Below are 12,459 nucleotides of genomic sequence, written 5' to 3'. Positions count from 1 at the left end.
TTGCCTTGCTTTACTAGCATTTGTTTTTGTACTTCTAAGATAATTTTCCTTTATCCCTTGTATTCTGCCACTACTGATGTCTGCCTACAATACCATAAGCTCCTTAGGGCAGGATCTCTATCTTCTTTGTCTTTGTACCAGTCTCCTGTCAGAGCCTGACCCTCTACTATGAACACAGGAAACAATGATCACTTTCAGACTGAACTAAAGATCTTTATCTTGAATGAGTGTGACTTCCATTTATTTTCAACTCTGCCCAAGTTTTATTACTGTGCCATGGAAGGCAGGGCCATATTTGGTCAATTCATGGGCTTCTCTCTGACTCACACTGCATAATAATTTAAGAGAATCGACAAGGGATTTTCAGAGGCATTGTACTACCTGAAAAATTCCTGATACGTCATTGCTCTTAAACATTTGTTACCTTACTGACTCTACCACTAAGTAAGGAATTTGCTGCTTGCTCTTGGGAGAAATGTGAGCTCCCCAAAGGCACTAGAGTCTTATTTAAATCATTTTAAAAGCAATAAAAACAATCCTCTGTGAAAATAAAGACTGGAGTATATTTCCCAAGGGAAGTGAAGAGTTTCAGCATTTATATAGTAAACACAACCTGTCACATTATAACAAAATTTAAGAAACCTTGAAGGTTCTGTTGCAGTGTGGCATTGTACAATTACACTTTTCCAGATATGGGGGACATGAAATTAGGGAATGTTGGAATTAGAAAAAGCTTGGAAATTAATGTAGAAACAAATATCCTTCTTAAGGTTAAGGATGCTTCTGAGAATCTGAGGAAAGCTCTTATAGACTCTTCCAAATATAGAAATGTGAATCTTTGCATACAATTTCAAACAGTTAATGGACCCTGAAGGACCTGTAGAGTACAGATTGGAAACCCAAATAGCTCCTCAAAAACTGAAAACTCAAAGTGACGTCAGAAACTGGCCATGAAGTCAGAAAGGCAGAAGGAGGGCAAACGCCCGCTCTTCAAGGGGTCAGGCTTCAAGGATCCAAAACACGGGGCTCTGCTCACCGTGACTGGGCCTTGGCCTGCCCCTAGCTGTGGTGTGAGGGTGAGTTAACTTGATTTTAAAGGTCCACAAGTTAAAAGGAAAACCTCCTCTCTTACTGCTTCCTCCGTGGTCCTCACGAGGGGCCCATGATCCCTGTTTGGTCATTGCTAGTCTCAGGGAGACGTGGACCCACTGTTCTGGATTCACAAAGCCAGTTGCTGGGTTAGATGATAGAGGATGAGTTCTCAGAAAACCGAATTCAGCAGACAGAAGTGAATCGTAAGGAAATCACACAGGAAGAGGGAAGATAGAGTGGTAGCTGTCCTCATTCTTTCTTTCTTTCTTCAACGAGTGTTTTTATTGGGCAGGTATTCTGAATCAAGATAGCACTAGGGCTTCATACCCAGTAGTGAAGCAAATCAGACATTGATCTCATGGGACTTATAATCTATTGAGAAAGACAAATGATAGACAGTTGTGATATTTTTAAGCCAAATATATAGCTAAAGATTGTATTATGGGCCATGGAGGACATGATCAGAATTCAGAGATAATGAAAGAGGGGTGTCAAGGATCTCATTGTAGATACTGAGTTTTGAGACCTTTGAGGCCACAGATGAAGATGTCAGGATGTCAAAGAAGCAGGTGGCTCCACTGACCAGAGCTCTGATGGGAGCTTTGCACTGGAGTTTTCTTGATAGGAGGCAGGCAGGAGAGGCAGATGGCATTCTCACCCTCAGAGATCTCCCCACACCTAGGCCCCAGTGCCTTTGGGCTGGACCCAGGAGCATTTGAAGGCCCCTTAGACTAGTAGGTCTGCCTGGGATTTTCACAAACATGACAGAGGGTGTCCAAAACTCTCAGAAGACTCTGCTTGGGTTTCTGACATGTGGATGTGGTTTGAGTGTGGGGAGCAGTGGTAGAGCTACTGCAGGGGGTCCCGCTTCCCCTGGCTGAGGAAGGCACCCTGCTGCCCTCGTGGACTTGACTCTCTTTGGACTTCTTTTCCTCAGGAACCCTTGGAATAAAGAGTGACCCCTAAAATGTTCTCTCCCTTTTTCCCCAGGCAGGGAGACCAGGGGCATGCCTAGGTATGGGTCTGTTGGGGTAGCAGAGTGACTTGTCCCAGGGACATTGCCTTTGGGAGAACACATCAATTTGACAGTCCTTCATGGGACTGAAGGCAGTAAACCAGAGGAGCAGGGTCCACAAGAGTCCTCCAGAGAAGAGGGCTATTAGGCGGTATCAGGATTTGAGGACAGCACTCGGGCGCATGAAGTCATGGACACGGAGACACAGAAGGAGAAGCAGCTGCTGGAGGAGGCGTGGTTCTCACACCCCTGGCCGGGCTCTCACCTGGTCCAATTTCCAAATCCCCTGTCAGAGAAGCTACTATGAGTACCCCTGGGTTTTGGAAATAACATTTACCACAACAGTACTCTATCTATACTGACAGGTTGGACCACAGTGTGTTTCTCTGTTTAATTCTATTTTGTGTATCTTTGTTGAAGCCAAAAAGTTTCTCTTGTCTCCTTAAAAATACGCACACCAAAAGGTCAATTTTATTATATTTTACCTGAAAGCAAGCAAATTATGATGAAGATTTGGATTCACATCATTATAATCAGAGAGAGAAAAAATATCTGCAGTATTTTTATTAATCTTTTTTTAATCATCCATTAGAGGAAACTGATTAAAAGGTATATCAGATCACTCTTTATTAATTTCTTACAAGTACATGTGACTCTAAAAGGATCTCCAAAATTTAAGCAAAAAAGTGAAACTAATAAAATATCAGTCCTTAAGTCTTCCCAGATTTCTGCTGTATCTCTTCAAGAAAGAGAAAAAAACATCTAACTTCTTTGAAGCATGATTATAAGGGGTGATTGTTGGCCATAGTGTTTGAAATTTTTGAATATTTGAATGTTAGAAAAACACATTACAAAGTTTATTTGATCAAAAGGAAAAATCTTATTTATCTATAGACTTATTGGAATAACTGCCAGATTGGAGTTGAAGGTTGTAAAAATGTCAGAATGCATGTGTTGTAATTAAACAGAGACAAACTGATGCCTGTGCTTGGACTGACGTGGGAGGTTCTCCTGTATTCTGGGGCTGGACCGTCTCTGGACTCAGTATGGACATAATTCATTTTCCATCAGGCAGACGGTTTCTCAAGAGACGTTCCCCCCCCCCCACCAAAAAAAAAAAGAGACGTCCCCTGCCTCTTTCCTCCCATGGCTTCTAAAACACCATGAGCCCGCAGCGGCCCTTCCCAGCTCCACTCCCAACTGTGTGCCTCTCTAAGGACCTCAGCTTGTTTGTGCTCCTCAGCTTCTCCCCCCATGCGAGTCTGAGAAAAACAGTTCCTAGACGAGCATCCTGGGAACCTATAATATGAACCTGCTGCTGCTGCTGCTCAGTCGCTTCAGTTGTGTCCGACTCTGTGCAACCCCATAGACGGCAGCCCACCAGGCTCCCCCGTCCCTGGGATTCTCCAGGCAAGAACACTGGAATGGGTTGCCATTTCCTTCTCCAATGCATGAAAGTGAAGTCGCTCAGTCGTATCTGACTGTTAGTGACCCCATGGACTGCAGCCTACCAGGCTCCTCCGCCCATGGGATTTTCCAGGCAAGAGTACTGGAGTGGGGTGCCATTGCCTTCTCTGATAATACGAACCTAACCTACCTCAAAATACTCTGGACATTAGAACATCACTGTTCAGCCCTACTGAAGGTGAAAAGGGGGTTGGAAAGGGATTCATTCCTTAGCTCTTATGTTAGTGCGTAATTCTTTTCTTTCCCACATTTATCCTAGGGAGAAAATCCATTACATTCGGACTGAGGGTAATCATGGGCTTGAAAAGTTGTCCTGTGATGCAGATCTCGTCATTTTGCTGAGGTAAGGGGCTGAGCCTGAAACAATTCTGGAAAAGCAACTGGAGAAACTGCTCTGGGTGGTTCTCCACGACAGCCTGGACTAAAACACCCATTGTTTGTTCTAGAGGATTCTAGTGGCTGTGACCAAAGTAGGGCATCCGCTCTTACACCTGCTGTTCATTTCCTTCTTTACATGTACGACTAGGGTATCATAAGCTACATGTGGTCCTTGATGGAGACCTTGTTGTAGGACTAATTAAGGTTTAAAATAATAGGGAGAGTTTGCATGCGAGGATGTGCCCATCTAAGTGAATCTAAGTGCTTTTACTGTCCCGTGAGAATTGTACCTGCTCTTACAGCAGTTCATGAACATTCTCTCATAGACAGAGAACTAACAATTTTTTTTTCTACTTTGCAGTCTCTTTGAGGAAGAGATTATGTCCTATGTACCCCTCCAGGCCGCCTTCCACCCTGGGTACAGCTTCTCTCCCCGCTGCTCACCCTGCTCCTCACCTCAGAACTCCCCAGGTAACGTGAGGTTTTGGCTCTCTGCCTCCTGCTAGTGGCGTGTTTCCACTGGATGAAGCTGCCCCCTCTCCCTTATTTCGTCTCAGTTTTCTGATCGTCCACACACTAAGTTGGGTGTTGACACATTGCCACCTGTTTTAGTAATGCCCCCAAGCTATTACATGTTTGCATTTTTAAATGATTTGGAAACATCTATTGTAAAACTAATATTTCATGATGTGAAAATTATAATGAAATTCATGTTTCATTGTCTATCAATAAGATTTACTGGAACCTGGTGACACCTGTTTATATATTTTTTTCTTATTTAAATTAACTTATTTATTTTAATTGGAGGCCAATTACTTTACAGTATTATGGTGGTTTTTGCCATACATTGACATGAATGTTTATATATTTTTTGTGGCAACTTTCATGCTACAAATAGCAGAGGTGAGTAGTAGTGACAGACACCATAGGACCCCCAGCATCTAAAATATTTGCTGTCTGGCTCTTTACCAACAAAGTCTGTGGGCCCCTGCTCTAAATTGCTGTATTTTTCTGAAGCATATTCTCAAAGCATTTAAAAGGGAAGAGCTCTTTCTAGGACATTCGGCCTTATGAGTCAGAATGTTATTAGCTACCAATTTGAGTATTTTTTTGTTAAGTTGTAAAGGAGTTGCTAGGTTCCATACTAACTAGGGACCACCTTTATATCCCCATGAAGATGTCTAAGAATTTTTTAAAATGGTATGAAATCGTTCCCCTGAAGTTTTCTTAGAATGAATTTACTCATGATACTGTTTGTGGGTATTTTCCATTCCAAATGAGGAAGTGTATATTGAACTGTTTAGCAAAAAGAGAAACTATTATTTCCTGGGTTCATCAAGATAATTAGCTTAAGACAAATTAATACTCCCAAACAAGATCCAGATATTGAAAGATTTTCCCCTATTGTCTTGATTTGCAGTATCATGTTGTCATGGATGTTTGTGGTAAACTCAAATTTATTTTTATAACTTTAAAATTTAGTAAAGGACATTAGTTTCAAAAAATCTAGTAACGTCCTATCTCATAACCTCTAAAGTCAGAGTTCAAACTTTGCTTTTGAAGCCAGTGGGGAAATGGAGAAGAGAAACCAAATTTAGCAATATGCTCTGTCCCCCAGAAGGGATGTCTCACTCAGCTGGTGTCACTCAGTACTGCCATAGGTCTAGAATATCTCAGTTCAGTTCAATTGCTCAGTCAAGTCTGACTCTTTGCGAACCCAGGGACTGCAGCATGCCAGGCTTCCCTGTCCATCACCAACTCCTAGAGTTTACTGACTCACATCCATCAAGTCGGTGATGCCATCCAACCATCTCGTCCTCTGTCATCCCCTTCTCCTCCTGCTTCAGTCTTTCCCAGCATCAGGATCTTTTCCAAGGAGTCAGTTCTTAAAACTGGAATACCTTTTTGTTTGGTGCACCCCCATCGTGTCATTCAGAACTATCTCCCAGAGGTAGTTTTGCTAATCCTAAAATGTTTTTAAGTCAGTTTCTCTTTGTTATCCTTTCCTCCACAAGTGTATCAGTGGCATTGTTGAGGAAATGTTCTGTGAGTGCTTCCTCTGACATACAATATAACTAAGATGACATGCTTGGGAAAGGGAGGACCGGGAGCTTTGTCAGAGGCAGCATCAGCACAATCAGCTGTTTCTGGTGTGCAAAGGATGACTTACTTCTGGAGAGCAGAGCATTCCCATTTAGGGGACTTGTGTGTCTGCATGATGTTTGGTCCCAGTCTGATAATGTGTCTATGTGCATGCATTCTAAGTCGTGTCTGACTTTGCAACCTCATGGACTGTAGCCAGCCAGTTTCCTCTGTCCATGAGATTCTCTAGATAAGAATACTGAAGTGGGTTGTCATGCCCTCCTTTAGGGGATCTTCCTGACCCAGGGATCAAACCCATGCCTCTTAGGTCTCCTGCATTGGCAGGTGGATTCTTTACCACAGAGCCACCTGGCAAGCCCCAACATGTCTACACTTTGGTCCAAACTTCCGACACTAGAGTATGGTTTCGACATCATTACATGCTGAAGATACCATCTTGCAAATAGAAAAACTAAGGGAGTATAAAGAGTTATTCACTAAATGACAATTATTTGGGTAAGCTTTTTTTAAAAGGAATCAGCATTCCTAATAGCTGTCTGGTGTCAGACATTACTGACACCATGAATTCAAACAATCATCCAATTTATGTATCAAAGTCCTTAATTCTTTACTCTCCTAGCTTTGATCACAGGATCTCAGAGTGTGTAATCCAAATATTTGATGCTAACTTTTACAATTCCCACATTTCTAGACCTTTATGACTTTTACCTGAGGCAACAGAGATAGTGGCTCATGCATGCCAAAGCACTTCATGAAGCATAAATTATTAAAGAAATACATAGTAGTGACCACAGGCATAGTGGTAGTACCAGCAGTGAGAAAGTCATCTTGTAAAATACACTGACATCTGCTAGAAGAAAATTATACTTGCACCTGCAGACTGGTATTCTAGTTTTACCTACATTCTGAAACCTGGCATTTCAGTAAAGACACTTTCCTCTTCAAATGGTGGCCTGGTTCCTTCTCATAAGTCACCTCTTCAGTTGGCTTCGGTGACACCACTGTAGGCATTTCACCTATGTCTTTGGCCACCTCTGCAGACTCATCCTTCCCTTCCTACCATCCTCAAGACTCAGTGCCAGGTTTTATTCTCCTCTCTTTCAAACTATGTCTCTTTCCAATCAAATAGTCAAAGGTATCACCATCAAAGACCAAGCTTGTGATCTCCCCACAAATTTGTGCTTCTTCCATTTGTCCCCATCTCAGTGAATGTCACCAAAGTCCATTCCATTATAATGTCTGAAACTCACCTTTACTTACTACCTATATCCAGTTCATTGCCTCCTAAACACATCTCCAATATATCCTATTCTCATCTCCACTGACACCACCCTAGTCCAGTTTAGGTGGGCCAAATCCATTCTGGACCTCTCTGGTTTTCTCTCTCTGCTGCAGAAAGACTGAGGTTTCTATAACTCCAGATGTGTCATCTCAGCCCCTACACGCTAACTTTCTGTTGTGTTTAACATTAAACAAAATCGTTTAATTATTTTTAAAAAATACCTTATCCTATTTGACCTGTCTCCTGCCCCCCTCCCAAGCTTTGTTTTACATCATTCTGGTCCTCATTCCCAGTGCTCCAGTTTATCTGGAGCTCTCCACCCTGCCTCAGTACCTTTGCACATGCTGGTGCTCTACCTAGAATCTTCTCCCAGCTCATCTCTTCTCTTAGCTAAACAGAAGCCTTTCCTAACTCAGTCAGTCTAATTCATGCCTCCTTATTCTTCACATGTTTCCCAGGGAAGCCTTCCCGAACTTGGCTAGAGTGTCCTGTGATCTCAGAGAACTGAGTTCTCTTCCTTTATGGGTAGCAATCGTCTCAACCTGTAATTATATTCTCATTTCTGTGAGTTTGATGGTGTCAGTCTTCTCCAGATTATAAATTCAATATCTGGAACATAAACTAAACATTTGTTGTTGCAAGAGCAAACTGTGATCCTAGCCATCTGGGAAACTTGCAAAGGAATATTATCTTTTCCAGTCCTTTTTTCACTGAAAGGTGTATAAAGATAATAAAGCATTTACAAAGCATTCTAAATGATAAAAAAGTTCCTTCTATAAAGAGTAAGGAATTACTATTCTTAATAATTTTGCTTTTATGGTACATGATAATCTAATATAAACCCCTAGATACTCTGTGCTCTAGTGGACAGGTATGTTTATATAAGCATCAAGGTCAATATAGTTAGAGAAGTACAATATACACATATATTACAATCTTGGTTGCTCCATTGTAGTTGCATTCACTTATAGCAACTTATAAGAGCCTAATTTGATTTATGTCATTTTCGAATATTGAAGTAAATTAAGCCAAGAAATATACTCATCCAGGTATTTTGAAGAGAGATACAATTTGAAATGCAGTGTAAGATATAAGTATTTATTGTCATCAGAATTTATTTTTCTCTGCATCGTATTATTTCTGGTATTATCAAAGTGACTGAGGGAGTGATAGGGAAACTTCCTGAAGGATCGTGCCTCTGGTGGGTCCTCCCACTACCACTGCTCTCTGCATATTTGTTCTTCAGTAAAAAGTGATGACCTTCAGCGTATGTGCTTCTCTCTGCAGGTTTACAGAGAGCCAGTGCAAGAGCCCCTTCACCCTACAGGAGAGACTTTGAGGCCAAGCTCCGCAATTTCTACCGGAAACTGGAAGCCAAAGGATTTGGTCAGGGACCAGGGAAAATTAAGTGAGTGATTTAATTGAGCTCCACTGACCTTGGCACTGAATTCAGTTGCAAGACGTTTCTATCGTTTTCTCGTCTATAACTTGGTAATATTTGTCTGGAAATCAGATACCATGGTATGACATCAGTCATGGTCATAGAATTGAGGAGAGAAAAAGTTAGGAAGTTGGAAAGAAGAAAGGAGGTTAAGAAATTGGAAGGGAGGCAGGAAGAGAAGGGAAGGAGAGAGAGGAAGAAGGGTAGATTTCAGACAAAACCATGTATAAAATCAGGCCTTCTCAGAAAAGAAGGAAACTTGAACTAAATAAAAACTCTTATGTTTCCCTTTACATATTTTTGGGACAAATTTAACTACTCATTAGTCAAAAAGCTTTGATTTGGGGATCTAAGTAAGAAGTTGTTTCTCCCTGCTCTGTGATTACTATTTTCGTCTTGAAAAGCTAAACCCAAATTTAAGAATTCAGCTTAAGAGATTCTTCTTAGAATTGATTATATATGTGTGTATATGTGTGTGTGTGTGTATATATATATATATGTATATTAAAAAAATGACGATAGTATAATATGGATGGAATGTGTCCCATTATGAACTGGTATGTGTTGTCCTGGTGCTTTTATCATTTTGAAAAGAGTGTCAGAGTAAGTCCGTGGTTGAACTGATGGAATCTGTACCTTGATGAGGAGTCTAGGGAATGAGACTGTCAACCTGGGCCCCCACATCTCACCTAGAACACTCCCCAACATTGGAGCCCAAGTGCCAGCTGCCCGCCCACATGGCTTTTCATTTCTAGGCTCATCATTCGTCGAGACCACCTGTTGGAGGGAACCTTCAATCAGGTGATGGCCTATTCCCGGAAGGAGCTCCAGCGAAACAAGCTCTACATCACCTTTGTTGGAGAGGAGGGGTGAGCCGCCAGCACTTTCATGCAGACACCTCAGTGTGGGTAGACAGAGCCCCCAGGTCTTGAGCAATTTTCCTCAGGGAGCAGGGTGGCTCTAAGCCTTTGCCCCAAGGTGGTTCTGGTCATATCCTCCCAGGAGACCTTTCTCTCCAGGTGTTGCCAGTCTTTGAATTTCATGTTCTCCAAAAGCCTAAGATGATTGGCATGTTCTAGAATCTGAGGTCACGTGGTCAAAGTATAAGCCCAAAATATAGACCAGTCTACTAGATCTTTACCTTTTCAGTTTATACCCTGAAAGGCCTCCCCTTGGTGTACCCACCCCTCTGAGTATCTGATCAAAGGACTCTCCCCCAAGAGTTCACATGTATGACTAGTGGTGGTGGTAGTGGTTGAGTTGCTAAGTCTCACAACCCCATGGATGTAGCCTGCCAGGCTCCTCTAGCATGGGGTTTACCAGGCAAGAATATTAGAGTGGGTTGCCGTTTCCTGCTCCAGGGGATTTTCCCAACCCAGGGGTCAAACCCAGGTCCTCTGGTCTCCAGCCTTGCGGGCAGATTCTTTAATGACTGAGCCTCCAGGGAAGCACATATATTGACTGCTTACCAAATTTTTCATGTACTTTCGGTGATTTCATAGCAAACCATCTCAACCGTGGAAAGCAAGCCCACCCAGGAGGGCATAGCAGGATCAACTTAGCAGAAAGTATTTTCAGTTCATGCACATGCACCATCACAGGAAATTCTTTTCTGTCTCCTGGCAAAGTCCAGCTGTAGACCAGCTGTGTGTTTTATCCAATAGATGTGATATGATTGAGGAAGAAGTTTAAGGAACACTGCCATAAATGTTTAAGAACATCATCCTCAAACCAATCACTGCATCTTCATTTTCTTCAGCAAATTAGACTTCCCTTGGGATCCATTGTAAAGAGCAGAGGCTGCCCTCTACTTTCCCGGCACGGAGTCTGAAAGGGCAAGCCAGGTCCTGCATAGAGACAGGTCCCCCACCTCCCTCATGTAATGAGCTTCCCGGACCTCTGCTTCCTTTGCAGCCTGGACTACAGCGGTCCTTCGAGAGAATTCTTCTTCCTTCTGTCTCAGGAGCTCTTTAACCCCTACTACGGACTCTTCGAGTACTCTGCCAATGACACCTACACCGTGCAGATCAGCCCCATGTCTGCCTTTGTAGAAAACCATCTTGAATGGTAAGAGCTGGAATTTTCATTTTCTCATCTTGGAAAGTTCTGGTCTTTCTCAGTCAGAAGTCAATGGTATTCCTTGAGGATCATTGTGTTTGAAGCAGTGGCCCGATGTCATGAGGGGTGATGAGAGTAAACGAAAAAGCACTGGAAGCAAAATTCTCTGCTAGGTTCCACCCAGAATACAAAATGAATCACTAAAGATGCTGCAAATTTCCTATCAACTGCACATTGATGTAAGATACTACAGTTTTTCTTCTGAAGAAACACTGAGGTAAGTAGATACAGGTCCTGAGCGTTGATAATTCTCCTAAAATCCTAAGCGTTCCCAGGGAGGGGTTCTTGAAGGTATTCATGTGTTTGAGATTCTCTGATCTTGGACTGATGGCTTTTGCACTGTGGCCATCAGCTTCTGCATCTTGCTTTAAAATAAGGCTGTTAGGTTAGATGATCTCTCAGCATCCTTCTGACTTAAAAGTGCAACATGTCTTTGGTCCTCTCATCTTGAGGCAATTACCACTTACTGAAATGAGTAAGAAGATGAGTATTGGTCAATTCTGTGCACTTCTGTAGCTGAGATACCTCAGATATGGGTGGAAATCTCCAGAAAACTGCATGGGACAACTAGGATGCATGCATTCTCCTGTTTTGTCACCCCAGCACATGACTTGAAAAGTACCCCTGATTTCACTGCAGGAGCTCCTGTCATCAGAAGGGAAATGAGTCCTGGAAACTGCTGACATAGTTCTTATCTGACATAACTTACTGGTGATGTGTCATGGGGCTGCTGGTGAAGGGAGCTTCTGGGGTAACACCTGGCCACTGGGCTTACAGCCCAAATCCCCATAATTTGATTTCATAGTATCAGAACAACCCACCTCTGCTAAGGCTGCCAGCTACAGCCCACAACTTCTCTCTCCACTCTCACCTCTGAGTTCTTCTTTTTCTTTAATTTTTTTAAAGTTTATTTTATTGAAGTATAATTGATTTAGAATGTTGTGTTAATGTCTACTTTACAATAAAGTGATTCAGTTATACATGTATATATATATTTTTCATATTCTTTTCCATTATGGTTTATCTCGGGATATTGAATATAGTTCCCTGTGCAATATAATAAGACCTTGTTGTTTATCCATTCTATATATAATAGTTTGCATCTGCTAATCCCAGCTTCCCAACCCATCCCTCCTCCCCTGCTCTCCCACTTGGCAACCACTAAGTCTGTTCTCTTATGTCTGAGTCTGTTTCTGTTTCAAAGATAAGTTCATCTGTGTTGTATTTTAGATTCTCCGTTTAAGTGATATCATACGGTATTTGTCTTCCTCTTTCTGACTTGCTTCATTTAGCGTGATACTCTCTAGGTCCATCCAGGTTGCTGCAAGGGCCTTCTTTCTTTCCTTTTGTGGCTGAGGAGTATTCCATTGTGTACACACCCCATCTTCTTTATCCGTTCACCTCTTGATGGACATTTAGGTTGTTTCCACGTAATGGCGATTGTAAATAGTGTGGCTGTGAACATAAGGATTCATGTATCTTTTCGAACATAAGGGTACATATATCTGTTTGAATTATTCTTTTGTCCGGATATATGCCCAGGCATGGGGTTGCTGGATCATA

At 42.1% G+C, this 12,459-nt stretch overlaps 1 protein-coding gene across 2 annotated transcripts in view; it reads left to right on the top strand.

The window, feature by feature from the left end:
* HECW1 (HECT, C2 and WW domain containing E3 ubiquitin protein ligase 1) overlaps window positions 1-12,459 on the top strand; it is a 488,368-nt gene that overhangs the window by 419,574 nt on the left and 56,335 nt on the right. For both annotated transcript variants that reach the window (XM_069588229.1, XM_069588230.1), the window contains 5 exons: window positions 3,834-3,917; window positions 4,314-4,423; window positions 8,625-8,745; window positions 9,534-9,647; window positions 10,693-10,845. In XM_069588229.1, coding sequence (XP_069444330.1) covers window positions 3,834-3,917; window positions 4,314-4,423; window positions 8,625-8,745; window positions 9,534-9,647; window positions 10,693-10,845 — 582 coding nt within the window. The remainder of the gene's footprint in view (window positions 1-3,833; window positions 3,918-4,313; window positions 4,424-8,624; window positions 8,746-9,533; window positions 9,648-10,692; window positions 10,846-12,459) is intronic.

The sequence above is a fragment of the Ovis canadensis genome, chromosome 4, assembly GCF_042477335.2.
Source record: "Ovis canadensis isolate MfBH-ARS-UI-01 breed Bighorn chromosome 4, ARS-UI_OviCan_v2, whole genome shotgun sequence".
NCBI classification, from domain to species: Eukaryota; Metazoa; Chordata; class Mammalia; order Artiodactyla; family Bovidae; genus Ovis; species Ovis canadensis.
Note: the sequence above shows the minus strand (reverse complement) of the source record. Positions and strands in the feature narration are given on the sequence as shown.